Source organism: Phyllostomus hastatus, unplaced genomic scaffold (assembly GCF_019186645.2).
Source record: "Phyllostomus hastatus isolate PE091 unplaced genomic scaffold, TTU_PhHast_1.1 phas_contig_29, whole genome shotgun sequence".
Taxonomy (NCBI): Eukaryota; Metazoa; Chordata; class Mammalia; order Chiroptera; family Phyllostomidae; genus Phyllostomus; species Phyllostomus hastatus.
Window position 1 is genome coordinate 47,718,958 of NW_025333835.1, and position 14,101 is coordinate 47,733,058.

The window sequence follows — 14,101 nt, forward strand, 5'->3', positions numbered from 1 at the left end:
CCCAGCACAAGTAGCAGCCATCTCAGATTGCTTTTCAGCTCAGGCAGGATGCCCCAGGCAAAACGTGGGGGGTGGGGAGACCTTGGTGTGCAGCACCCGGAAACCCCAGGGCTAGCGCACCCAGTGGACAGCTACAGACCACATTGGCATGCCACCACCCTGCCCCTGCACAGCTGATCCTCCGTGGAGGGCAGAGGTTAGTGGGGTCACAGCCAGTGCTTGCAGCTGACTGGCCTGGGTAAGTCCCTCCCATTGATCTGCCAGCAGCAACCAAGGCTCAACTACAAGAGGAGGGTGTGCTCAGCCCACACGAAGGGTGCACCTGGAGTACACAGCTTGGGTGATGGGGAGGCCGTGCCACTTACTGGTGCCTACAGGACACCTACTACATTAGGCCACACTACCAAGGCACAGAGTCAAAGCCACTCTACTTTATACATAGAAACAAACACAGGGAGGCTGCCTAAACAAGGAGACGAAGAAACATGGCCCAAGTGAAAGAACAGATCCAAACTCCAGAAAAAGAGCAAAATGAGAGGGAGATAAGCAGTCTCTTACACTCAGTTCAAAACACTGGTTATAAGAATGTTCAAGGAACTTAGGACTTCAGCAGCATGGAAGAGACCCAGTCAAAAATGAAGGATACACTAATTGAAATAATAATTTACAAGGAAACCACAGTAGAGTGGGTGAAGCCAAGAATCAAACCAATGATTTGGAACATAAGGAAGTAGGAAACGACTACGCAGAACACAGAAGAGAAGAGAATCCAAATGAATGAGGGCAGTGTAAGAAGCCCCTGGGACAACTTCATTCCAACATTCCCATCCCAGGGGTGCCAGAGGGGGAAGAGAAAGAGAAAGAAACTGGAACTCTATCTGAAAAAATAGTGAAAGAAAACTTCCCTAATCTGGTGAAGGAAATAGACGTGCAAGTCCAGGAAGCACCGAGAGTCCCAATCATGACAGATGCAAAGAGGCCCACTTAAAAAAAGTCATTATTAAAATGGCAAAGGTTAAAGACAAAGAGAGAATCTTAAAAGCAGCAAGAAAAAAGAAGTTACTTGCCAGATAGTTGTCAGATGGGGTGGGGGTGTGTGGGGGATGGGCGAGGAGGTGAGGGGATTCTGAAGTGCAGACGGGCAGTCACAGAACAGCCACGGGGGTGTGGGTGCAGTATAGGAAAGGGCGCAGCCAGAGAACCCGCATGCATGAACAGTGGTGGGGGGATTGCCTGAGGGGGGTGCTGGGTGGAGGGGGCAAATGGGGAAAAATCAGGACAACTGTAACGCCATAATCAACAAAATAATTAAAAATATAATAAAATGAGCTGGAGTGTCTGACTCCAAAGCTTGTGTCTCACTGCACTGAGCTGCCTTCCAGGAAGCCAGAGAGAAAAGATGATTTCATTGAAAGAAATACGATTGCTGTTGAATTCATTTCCCCGTCTGTGTCTGCCTTTTTTTTAATAATGTCACGGCATGTTCTGGAAGTCACGGTGCCTAGCGTGTTGCAGGCCTCAGTGCTGTTGCAGACCCGTGCGGAACTGCAGCGTGTTCTGAAAGGACACCTGAAACAGGACTTGAGACTTGTTGAAAGTCTCTCTGTAAGTGAGATGAGCGAGTCTCTGAAAGACAAACAGTGTGTGACTCCACTTACACGAAGTGCGTAGAGTAGTCGGGGTCCCAGAGGCGGAAGAGCAGTGGCTGGGGGGGCAGGAGGAAGGGCTAGCACGTAGTGGGTTACAGCTTGAGTTTTACAAGATTCAAGCTCTGGAGATGGGTAATAGTGCTCGCATCACAGCATTATGAATGTGTTTAATACTGAATTATACACTTAAAAATAGTAAAGATGGCAAATTTTATTTGTATTTCACCACTATAAAAAATTAGGAAAATAAACCCATCTGTCAAGGTAGACTTTTTTTTGAAGCTTATTTTCTTTAAATAGGCCAGACATTCTCCTTGAAATTAACACTTCTAATTTGCCTAGCAATGTTTTTTTTTTTTTTTTGCCAAAGATACTTTAAGATTTTATTTACTTTTAGAGAGAGGAGAAAGGAGGGAGGGAGAGAAACGTCCATGTGTGGTTGCCTCTCACACCCCCCATTGGGGACCTGGCCCACAACCCAGGGATGTGCCCTGACTGGGAATCGAACCGGCGACCCTTTGGTTTGCAGGCCGGCACTCGATCCACGGAGCCACAGCAACACTTCTATACCCATGAGAATTGATAAAGATCACGTTCTTCCTGGGATACCTTGTCTTTAAATTTTGCTTTATAGATTGTGTATGTTTTTATGCAATGTCTTGGTTTTATTTTTTATTTTTGAAGGATCCTTTTTATCACTTTCATGTACAGAGAACTCAACAGTGTAACTCAGCCCAGCTCGGTGGCCTTTGCCTTTTCCAGCTCGGCTCTGCGAGCCACCAACCCCGGGCCCAGGACCTTGCCTCCCAGCGGCGGCACACGCCGTCCTCGCTGTGGGCGCAGCCCACCCGGCAGCTCCCGCGGGCCGGAGCGCCCGTGCCCCGAGTTCGCCCGCGTGAGCACGACAGCGCCGCGGGCCAGAGCCCGGCCTGGCCGCCCCCTCAGCTGCGCGGCTGTCTGGCGGCCAAGGCCCGGTGGGCGCTTCCGGAGACCTTCCCCTCGCTGCTGCATTCGGACGTCGAGGGACCCCTTGACAAAGCGGGGGAGGTCCCTTTGGGGCTGGGGGTCCCGTCCGTGCCGGGCTTCTCGGGCCTTCCTTCTCTCTAACGGGGTTTCCCGTCGTCCTGGCCTTCCGCTTCCTCGCAACGCCCGGGCCGGCGCCGCCTCCCGCTCCCGCTCGCGTGTGCAGGCCGAGTGGGGGAGCGGACTGTCCAGTTAGGCAGACGCCTGCTAATTTTATGGCACCGAGGGCCATCCTTTATGTTTACTGCAGCTGGAAATAACTAAGGGCTTTTAGGTTTTCCACAAAAAATAGTCTCAGCTCAGAAGGAAGTTTTTTATGTGGCCCAAAGGAAAATTATTTTCGTCAACTTCAAAGTGGAAAGCTAAGTGAATCTAAGAAACAGAAATGTGTAACCTTTTGTTTTTCAAAGATATTTTAAAGACCCATAGATGCTATAATAATGAAGTTTCTTGGCTCAAAGTAATATGCTTATCTTTGTTTTTCCATTTTTTTAAAAAAAACTTTATTGACTTTTTAGAGAGAGCGAGGAACATGGATTTGTTGTTCCAATCGTTTATGCATTCACTGGTTGACTCCTGTGTGTGCCCTGATTGGGGATTGAACCCTCCACCTCGGGGTGTTGGGACAATGCTCTGACCAACTCTGAATGACCTGGCCAGGGCAATACGATTATCTTTGAATTCAGAATTTTTTTGCTTTCAAAAATGAGAACATACAAAAGTCTAGCTCCTCTCTTTACAAACCTTGTCAGTGGTAGAAAACAGTGCTGCGCACACCTGGGTGGGGAGGTGCTGGAAATGCGTCTGTAGATACATTCTGAGTAGGAAGGGCGGGCAGCGCCATGCTTGGGTTCAGGGTTTCGGAGGAAATGATGAAGTTCTCCGAATAGCTGAGGCGGAAGTTAGTGAATTGTCAAGTATTTGGTCTAATTTTCTCCTCCAGATTCTTCACCTTAGTTCTCCATTCCGTGCTGGAGACCAAGATATTCCCTTTCCTCTTACTGCATGAGAATACTCATGGTTTTCTTCAGTTGGAGGATATAAATCTTCTGATGATAACAGGCTTTCTCTTGGGCTGAAGTTTCCATGAAGATAAGGGACCGTGAATGCCAGTATCCTAATGACACTAGCCAGTATGCTAGTGTCACTGCTCTGGACAGCCTTTCAGGTTCCATTTCTGAGATCTTGCTTCTGGGCAGAGACGGGCATGGTTCCATCCTCAGGCGACCGCATCCAGGCCCTGCTTTCCCGGCAGCACCAGGGCTGGGCCCAGGCCGCCCCCGCCAAACCTCTCCCAGCCCCAGCCTTGATAGTGCATTGTGATTTTGTGTTTTTGACTTAATAGTTAAAATACTATCCATATTCTGCTGGCTTCTCTCTCCCTCTGTCAATAGTAACCTTTTTGTTGATTTCAGGAGTTCAACAAGATGTAGCTTCACAGTCTCTGGATCAAGAAGTTTTATTAAAAGTTAAAACTGAAATTGAAGAAGAGCTAAAATCCCTGGACAAGGAAATTTCTGAAGGTCTCTTTATTCTTATTTTCCTAGTTACTTAGAAGATTCTGTTTGTTCCAGTTTACTGTTGGTTTAATTTGATTTCTTACAGTAGAGTGTTCCCAACATTACGTGACTTCATTGGTGTAGGGCTGCAAGGGGGAAACCAGGGGCCTCTCATTTTTCTCTCCCGGGGGCATGTTTCTAACTGTTTCGTAAGTGCACGCAGCAGTTTAGACGCAGCCGTTCAGGGGTTAAGTGACGGCCTCAGCTGTCCTGTTGAGGTACGTGCCCCTCGCTGTGGTTTTGACAACAGCACTAAGGGGGCCGTGTCGGTACGCTGCGCTCCGTTTTGCACGTGTCTGTGCTACAGGAGGTCGTAACAGTGATGTGGACGCAACTGTGTAGCCACACATTTTGTGCTTAACGTTACAGCATAAACTTGCAGTAGTTGTTTTACTAACTCCATGAAATTCCATATAGTGAATGACTGTTCCATTGTTCCCTTATTATCAACAGGAACATTTGGGTGGTTTCTTGTTTTACTTTCCAAAAATACAGATGTATTGGACATCCTTTTTTTTATTTTTAAGATTTTATTTACTTATTTTTAGAGACAGGGAAGGGAGGGAGGGAAACAGTGATGTGCTAGAGATACGTCTAGGTTGCCTCTCATACACTCCAACCCAGGCCTGTGCCCTGACTGGGAACTGAACCCGTGACCCTTTGGTTCCTAGGCCGGCGCTCAGTCCACTGAGCCACACCAGCCAGGGCAGCTGCATTGGACATGTTGCCCAATGATTTCTTTTATAGCTTTATTTATTTTTTTTAAAGATTATTTATTTACTTTTAGAGAGAGGGAGAAAGGGGGGAGAAACGTTGCTGTGCAAGAGAGACATCGATCGTTGCCTCTCAAACACCCCCTGGGGACCTGGCCCAAAACCCAGGTGTGTGTCCCGACCTGGAATCAAACCAGTGACTTTTTGGTTTGCAGGAAGATGCCCAGCCTACTGAGCCACACCTGTAGCTTTGTTGAGATATATTTTATATACCATAAAATCTACCCACTCAAAGTGTACAGTCCAGTTGTACAAAGTGTGTAACCATCACCACAATCTAAATTTAGAACATTTTTAACATTCCGAAAAGAAGCACTGGACACGTTAGCAGTCTCTTCCCGCATCTACCAGCCCCACCCCCAGCCCCACCTAATCTGCCGCCGTCTCGGAGTCGGCCGGTTGTGGGCAGACTCACAAGTGGAATCCTGCACTCTGGTCTTTGACGAAGGCCTTTTCGTGTAGCGTAGTTTTTTCGAGGGCTGTCCATGTAGTCTCATGTATCAGTATTTCATTCTATTTTATGGTAGAATAATATTTCATTGTGTAGGTACACCACCTTTTGTTTTTCCATTCATCAGTTGGTGGACATTTAGGTTTTTTCCACTTTTTGGCTATTAGTAGAATGCTGGTATGAACATTCCTGTACAGTTTTTGTGTGGATATATATTGCCCAATAGTTTTTAACAAGAAAAATTATAAATCAGTTTCCTGTTAGTGGAGAAGAATATGAATAGAGATTTACAAGTAATCCGGAAACCTAATTCTAATCTTTTATTTTCCTTTACCAACATTTTTAATTTATTAAAGTTCCAATTCTGTTTGAACCCTTTGCCCACTTCTGGTAACAGTTCTTACACGCAGTAAAATGGGCAAAAGGCCAAGAGAAGAAAAAGAGCAGCCCAGGTCTCATTGCGCGCACCTCCCGGAGCCCCCGTGTGGAGCCAGACCGCTCGCTGCGTCGGCGAGCTGGGGCTGCTGGTGCTGCTGGTGCGGCCGGCAGCCCTTTGCGTCTTTCTCAGAGGAAGCACCTCGTAAAGAATAGTGAACTCAACTCCAGTAAGGTTGACAGCCTTCTAGGAGCCAGCCTTAGACGTGTGCAGTAAATACTGGGTGTAAGGAGATTACTGATAATCCTTGGGAGTGGGTGCAGCCGCTCCTTCCTGGGATTTCACACCCTGAGCCCTGTGTGTGTGCTGGAACCCAGTCCTCCCGCCCGTCTGCCGGTGGGGAGGGAAAGACACAGCCACGAGGCACAAGCAGGGAGCTGAGGAGGACCGGCTGGGACGTGGCTTCTGTCCTCGTGAACCTTCCTAGATTCAACACGTGTCCGTGGGCGGGGCTGTGGAGCTACAAAGTGTGTTTTGAAAAGAAACTGATGTCCTGGCTGCTGTGGCTCAGTGGACTGAGTGCTGGCCTGGTAACTGAAAGGTCACTGGTTTGATTCCCAGTTAGGGCAAGGGCCTGGGTTGTGGGTCGGGTTCCTAGTGGGGGGGTGGGGTGTGAGAGGCAACTGATTAATGTCTCTTTCCCTCTCTTTCTCCCTCCCTTCCCTGCTCTCTAAAAATAGATAAATAAAATCTTTAAAAAGAGAATGAACTAATTGACTCATTTTACTATGCTGGAATAAACTGATTTGAGTCTGGTTTAAGAAGTTCCACCTTTACAAAGGTAAAAACAAAATAGTAAGAGAGGGATGATAAATCTCATTGATCACCTTTTTTAGGTTTTTCACTTAGCCCCGGTTGGTGTGGCTCAGTGGGCTGAGTGTTGGCCTGCATCCCAAAGGGTTGCCGGTTTGATTCCCAGTCAGGGCAATTCCCAGTGCCTGGGTTGCAGGCCAGGTCCCCAGTAGGGGGCGTGTGAGAGGCATCCACACATGGTTGTTTCTCTCTTCTTCCTACCCTTCTTCCCCTCTCTAAAATAAATAAATAAAAATCTTAAAAATTTTTTTTCATTGATTTTAGAGAGCGAAAGTGGGGAGAGAGACAGAGAGAGGGACATGGATTTGTTGTTCCACTTCCTTACGCTCTCATTGGTTGGTTTCCTGTATGTGCCCTGGCCGGGGGCCAAACCCACAAACTTGGCGTACGGGGACAACGCTGTAATCAACTGAGTTACCCGCCAAGGTTCATTTATCATTCTTACATGACGTTGGTCTGTAGTAATGTACTACATTGGTTTTCGTATGTTAACATTTCAGTTCAGTCTTTTTCTTAATACTAAGATTTTCTATAAAAATCTTTCCTTTAAAAAAGTCTCCAAATTTAGGGCCTACCCAGTTTTGTGTTCCAGGAAAGATTACTGTCCCGTAGTGGTCATCTGACCCTTCTTAAGTGGCTTCTGACTCGGCTCACTCTCAGCGGCAGGTGCCCCACGCCCCGAGCCTCTGCCGCACGACTCTGGATGCTGTGTACTCAATCCGGCTCCTTCTGCCCTGTCTCCAGCCTTCCCCAGCACAGGCTTCGACCGGCACACTTCTCCGGTGTTCAGCCCCGCCAACCCCGAGAGCTCCGTGGAAGACTGCTTGGCGCACCTTGGAGAGAGAGTGTTCAGGGAGCTGCACGAGCCCCTGCAGAAGGCGCTGCAGACGCTCCTCAGCCAGTGAGTGACCCTGCCGCGTGGGGCCGCGCAGTCTCCGCGCCGTGCGCGCAGCACGGCCTGGGCAAGGCGGTGCTTACGTGAAGCGTGCCACTTCTTGTATCACGCACTTCTCTTTGCTTTTCCTTTTGCTTTCCCCAGCGTCTCTGTTTGTGGTTTGAGGGACAGCTTTTGCATAAGAGAAGGGATTTAACCCTTCCCACCGGCACTCGAGTTGTGTCTCCTGTTGAGCTGCTTCGGCGGGTGCCCTCCCTGAGCTGTAAACACAGCTGTTCATTGGTCCCGACCACGCTCTGCCGTTCTCGCCAGCGGCCAGCACTGAGATGGGGGCCCGGCTGTCAGGCCTCGTAGCGGGGATTCCAGCTCTGTCTGTGCCTCGGGTGCCCCAGTGTCACCGAACCTCGGGGCTGTAGCCCGGCCCGCGGAAGTCCTGCCGTGTTCCTGAAGTGGGGGCTTCTCCTTTCTCGATGACTCTGCCCGTCAGAGCTGAGAGCAGGAAGCTCCCAGAGAACGTATGTTAAACTAGAACCAGATCACTTACTGTAGATCTTAAAAATGCATTCCCCCCAATTCTTCGCTGAGAATCACTATTGAATTGGTATGCGTTAGAAAAAAATACTTGTTTTAATGAAGACTGACAACTCTCCAGAACAGGATGACAACTGTTCTTTCTCTCAAAGGGCCAGAATTCAGAAGCCAAATCACTGTGTAGTAGGGTCATTCCCTACTTTCACGTAGAGGTTACATGTTGCCGTTTGTTAGAAGGAAGCAGCGCAGGTTGAAGGAGAAGTTGGTTTGTTTCTGCACGTCCTGGCGGCACGAGCACGTGAGACCCAGGTTGCCCCTTGGAGGCGATGCGGTGGAGCCACGTTGGGGTTGGCGCACCCTCGCACGTGGGCAGGTTTGGGCCTGGGTGTGCAGAGGAGGTCACACTATGGGTGCTGGGAAACGAAGCCCAGTCGGAAGTTTGGAGGTGTGGCGGTTCTTGTAGAGGATGCTTGGAGCCCCGCGGCCCCGTAGAGGGGAGGACAGGTGCGTGGGGCGGTGGTCAGGGTCGCCCCACTGCTCTCAGACCAGAGCAGCCGTGCTTCCACGGACGCTGTCTGGAGCTGTTTCACCAACTGAAGACCGTTTGCCCGAACAAACCAACCTTGTGAAAGCTGCTGGGACTGGGAGTCAAATGACAGGGGTATGAGACAGAAAAATTCATTCTGTTTCCAATTTTGGTACAAACTATCTCAATTTATCCATCTGTTAATTTTAAACTTACTAGGATATTATAAGCTCTCTGAAGAATAATATTATATAGTATTTTTAATAAGCATTATTTTTGGAGTTCTTTTCATAATGTACAAGAACAATGGATATCTTCCCATTGCCAAGTAAGTGATAATTTTAAAAATCTTGTCTTTGCTCTGGCTGGTGTGGCCCAGTGGATTGAGTGCTGGCCTCTGAACCAAAGGATCGCCGGTTCAATTCCCACTCGGGGCACATGCCTGGCTTGTAGGAAGGGGGAGTCCCCCAGTAGGGGGCGTGCAAGAGGCAACCACATGTTAATGTTTCTCTCCTCTTTCTTCCTCCCTCTCTAAAAATAAACAAACAGAATATTTTTTAAAATCTTGTCTTTGATGAATATTTATTTATTTATTTATTTATTTCTCTGAACCCTGAATACAGATACAATTATTTTTGAAATTGGTACCTCTGGTTGTACATCAGAGTTAGGCCCCTGAATAAATTTTATTCAGAAATCTTTTTTTTCTTTTTAGCATTGCATTTATTTTCAGTATTTTTGTTCTACTCAAAGATAAATATTTTTAGTGTTAAGATGTTTTATTTACAGACTCTAAAGGTTATCAAATGGCAAATGGTAAAGCCAAGGTCTTTTATTTTTTAAGGAATATTGAACCCCTTTTAGCAGTCAAGAAATGTTCTGTTAGATTGTAGTCAATTTTGAAGAAAATGATTGAGATTATCAGAAATATACTTTTGAAAGCCATTATTGCTGTTACTACTACCTGGAAAATAACTCCCTGATGATGAAGCAGAATTATTACCCGGGTTCTTGGCAGTATTTCGTACAGTGGAAAACGGCCACTGCCTCCTTCACTGTGTTCCTGGGAGTTTAATCCCTCCCTCTTCCTGCAGAGAGAGCCTTTTCAAAATGTTCCCCCTACTCCACACCCCTTTTTCAAAATGTATTTTTTTGGTGGGGGGAGGAGAGGGATAGGAAGGGAGACAGAGAAACATTGATCTGACCAGAGACAGAACGTGCAACCCGGGCATGTGCCCTGAACGGGAATTGAACGCAACCTTTCGGTTCACAGGACGACGCTCCGACCGACTGAGTCGCACCAGCCAGGGCTCCCCTCTCTCTTTGCTGTGTTTCACATAGCAGATAGGTCTGATTTTTCAGCTGCTTATTTCTCTGATTTTTCAGCAGCTTATTTTCAGCTGTGTGATAGATTTCCTTTGAATATTTTAATCTGCTGGATTGTTTATGTGCATATATGTCTGTGCATACAATGTTTCAAATCATTCCATGGTGAAGGAGGCCAGAGGACTTAGCCTGACGGACAAACTGCCGGTGAGGCCCACGGGGACGCGCAGCAGCCTCCGGCAGCTCAGGGGAGGAGGTGAAGGGACAGACCTGCAGGTGGAGCTGCAGGGAGGACCTAGGTGGGGGACTGTGTCGTATGTGCTTACGTTCAGGTGTCACAGGTGCATAGTGTTGAGTCCAAGGCTTCTAAAAAGTACTGCGCTTACTTTGATGGGATATGCTGTCAGCGAGGTATCATATTATTAAAAAGGTCATCCCTGGTACCTCAGTATTGCTGTAGTAGCGATTTTATTTTGCCTTGTATAAAAGAACACCTGTGTCATCAGAACATTTTTAATAACACATTTCCTTTTAAAAATTATTAGTTTTAAAGATTTCATTTATTTTTAGAGAGAGGGGAAGGGAGAGAAACTTCAATGTGTGGTTTTCTCTCGTGCACCCCCTACTGGGGACCTGGCCTGCAACCCAGGTCTGTGCCCTGACTGGGAATCGAACCAGTGACCCGCTGGTTTGCAGGCTGGCACTCAATCCACTGAGAGATACCAGCCAGGGATGGGTAGATTTTAAAATTAGACTTCTGTCCTTTATATATATATGTTAATAATTTGTCGGCAAAAAGGGGAAGTAAATTTTATTAAAGCTATTACCCAAGCTTTTGATGCCTTCGTATGTCACTTTGTTACCAAGTATTGTCCTTGTTAATTTGCACAAGACGCCAAGACTTGGAGTACAGGCCCTGGAGCCCCGCAGTGAATCGCTGCTGTGTGACACTGCCCGCACCCCGTGCCCTGAGCTCCGGGGTCACAGAGGCTTATCTGCCTGCCCTGCAGGGCTTTTTGTCATAAGACACCAAGTTAAAAATAGAGTTCCGCTCCTCGGCCTTGTTTATTTCAACTTCTTATGTCCTCAGTTTGAAAAGTCTTCCAGTGCCATGCCTCTTTAATTTTTAAATATTTTAGATTTTTTGCCTTAAAAAAATTAAAGTTATGCTTTTAATTTTATTAAGATTAGATTATTATTTGGTCACATATTAATAATCCAAGTGTTTGTGTTTATCTACAACATAGAGATCCAGTTGGATAAGTGTGAAGCACTTGGAAACATTAAACATTATGATGTGTTGTTACTTGTTAAGTGAACTGCTGTCCCAAACTGGCGGCGTGCGCGTCGGCCCGTGGAGGGCGCTCGGAGTCAGGTGCACACCCCGTGGTGAGAACCCCGTCTCCCACAAGGCAGAGTGTTGAGTAATCTGTGTTACTTTTGCAAAAAGTTCGCACAGCACTAGCGTGGGGACTGTGTATTCATTCATGTGGAAGTGTCGGTTTTCCTGCTTGCTGACACAGACTGTTACCACGATTCCTGCAGGCCAGTGACGTACCAGACGTACCGGGAGTGCACGCTGCAGACCACGGGCCACGCCGGCGGCTGGAGCAAGGTACCAACCAACCACCTTCTCTCCCACAGGATGTCCGCGTGTTGATGGCGAAGTGCGGAGGGGTCGCGGCCGCAAATGCGAGAGCCGTTAGAGCTCTTTACTCCGTGCGTAAACCCGGCTGGGAAGTGGGCGTTTCTGATTAGAGCGGTTTTTGGGTTAATGCCGCAGAGTCCCCTGGGCCCCAGGCTGCGCGTCCTGTTGTTCGCCGCTCGCCGCAGTGCGTTTCCACCTGCCGCTCGCCGCCTCGCCTCTCCGTGGCGGAGAGGGCGTTGCTCCAACGGCGTCGGTCTGTGAGCACGTGAGTGCGCCTCTGCGGGGAGGGGGCGGGGGCTTCCTCCCGGGAGGCAGCCTGCTCTCAGGCCGCTCTCAGGCCTGGCCACGTGCTGAGCAGGGGCCCTCTGCCGTCCCACCTGCGGCTCGCAGGGGTGAGACCAGGAGGTGAGCCTGCTTGGCCGTGGTGCTGACGGCACCTCCTGTTCGTTCTTTAGACTGAAACATAATCCACGCGCCGTAAGACTTGCCCGTCTGCAGGGGTCCCAGCGTGTTCACGGAGGTCTGCAGCCATGCCCACTGTCTAATTCCAAACGTTTTCTGCCTCAAGAGACACCCCGCTCCTGCCCGCGGGGGCCCCCGGCCCCGCCCTCCATTCTGAGTTTGCCGTCTGGGTGTCGCACGGACGTTCGGGCTCATTGTTTGCGGCTTCAGCCTCTCGTCCCGTGCAGACTCCCTCTCCCTGTTTTCTCTCGCTCTGACTCACACGCTGCCTGTCCCTGGGGCTCCGCTGGCTGTGTCACCGAGGTGCCATTTCGCAGGTGCCTGCCCGAGGCACAGGCGGGTGGGCCCGGAGGCCTGGGGTGTGGTAGGCACAGCCTGCGGCCACGGCCCTTCCTTGCTGGTCTGTGTTCCCTCTTGCGCTTCACCTCGGGACAGCAGCGCACCGTGCTGGTTGGGTCTTCGGTTTTATTCTGAAGCAGACAGGCCAGAGACTGCCCGCCTGCCTGGTGGATTCGGTGCGGACGGACTGGTGGCCTGCACCGGAGCTGCTGGGACGTAGGTGGGTTAGATTGTGGACGGGCAGACCAAAGCACCGCCCCGGATCTCTCCTGTGCTGGAAGGGGCCCTTGGAGCTGCCTGGCGGGCTTTCCCTCTGCCGGGGCGGGCTCGCATGGTCGGGAGTGAGGGGGGTGTCGTCAGCAGGGTCTGGGCTGTTGGAAGGAGGCGCCCCGTGGTTCGTGTGAGGAGACAGGGGAGGTAGTTCTGTGTTAGGGTCAAAGACACCTCAGAATCCTATTGCAAAGGTAATGGAAGAAGACAGGGTTTCTATGTGTTGTGGGGATGACTACTCCTCAGTACGGGAAAGACAAAGAAATTCAAAGGGTAAGGTTATTTGGTGGCTTTAAGTCCCAGAGATACAACAGTCGGGCCTTGTAGGCGTGGACACCGGGTGTCCTGTTTTGTTCTAACACGTTTTCAGTCCTGTGGGGGGGCAACGCAGAAACGTGTGTGGTGTGCACATGGTGTGACCTTCTTGTGCCCAGTCAGCCTCCCAGCGGGTGGGGCTCCGTCACAGGAACTCACGGAACTTTGTGTCTGGTCACCAAGGCGAGAGGACAGGGGGCCTCCACGACACAGAGGCCACCCGAACTGTGCTGGAGGGGCAGTGGGCCTGGAAGTTGTGACGACGGTCCCCGGAAAGGAGCACACCAGGCAGGGAAAGCAGACATGCACACACCGCCAGGAGTCTCGTGAGGCTTGTACCTGCACTTAGGGACCCAGCAGAGGACACCACGTGGTCAGCCCAGCGCAGGGACCGCCCTGTGCGGACTCGCTGAGGACCGCAGATCCGTCTGCGGAAGTGCAGGACTGAGGGCGCGGGACCGGGGACCGCAGCGGAGACCGTGGCGAGGGAGGGCTGCAGCCTTACGTCCAGGTAGCTGTGGCGGGGACCTAGGGCACCGGCTTTGTGATGTGGAAGAGGTGAACCTGAAGCAGGCACGTGTAAGTGTTGGTTCACAAAATGTCTCATGTTAGTGGATGTGACGGGAAACCTGAATCTTTCGCGGTGCAGCACATCCCAGGCCTCTGCAGTGGAGGGGATGGTGTCAGTCCACACGGCTGATTCACCAGCCGTTTCTGATTGCCCGTGCTGACAGAGTGCTGGGGCTGGGTGGACAAGCTTTGTTTTTTTCAGTATTATGAAGAGGGTTTTAGTCATGGGAAAAGCCTGATGCATTCTTTTGCATAGTCCTGTACCCTCCATCAGTATGAGAAGAGGTTTTTAATGTATTTGGGATGGAGTTGTTTTAGAACATCCATTCCTTCAGGGCGGCTTCTACTTAGAAGCCAGAGAATATTAGTATGAACTCATTGGCTTTTCTGTTTGTCTTCTGCAGAAATACTTTGTAATTTCTCTTTATACTTTGGCAATTAAGTAGCAAGGAACTGGAATTGGGTTAATTTCCTTTTGCATTTCTTTTTCAGTCAATTGGGTAGTTCTTGATGTT

The 14,101-nt window shown here is 49.5% G+C and overlaps 1 protein-coding gene across 5 annotated transcripts in view; it reads left to right on the forward strand.

Annotated features, from left to right (window-relative positions):
• Positions 1 to 14,101, forward strand: part of BCL2L13 (BCL2 like 13) — a 46,240-nt gene that overhangs the window by 18,595 nt on the left and 13,544 nt on the right. For 3 of the 5 annotated variants that reach the window (XM_045839026.1, XM_045839027.1, XM_045839028.1), the window contains exons 3-5: positions 4,088 to 4,195; positions 7,449 to 7,605; positions 11,528 to 11,597. In XM_045839026.1, the coding sequence (XP_045694982.1) occupies positions 4,088 to 4,195; positions 7,449 to 7,605; positions 11,528 to 11,597 (335 nt within the window). The remainder of the gene's footprint in view (positions 1 to 4,087; positions 4,196 to 7,448; positions 7,606 to 11,527; positions 11,598 to 14,101) is intronic. The other 2 variants (XR_006785698.1, XM_045839029.1) reach the window with 2 other exon arrangements.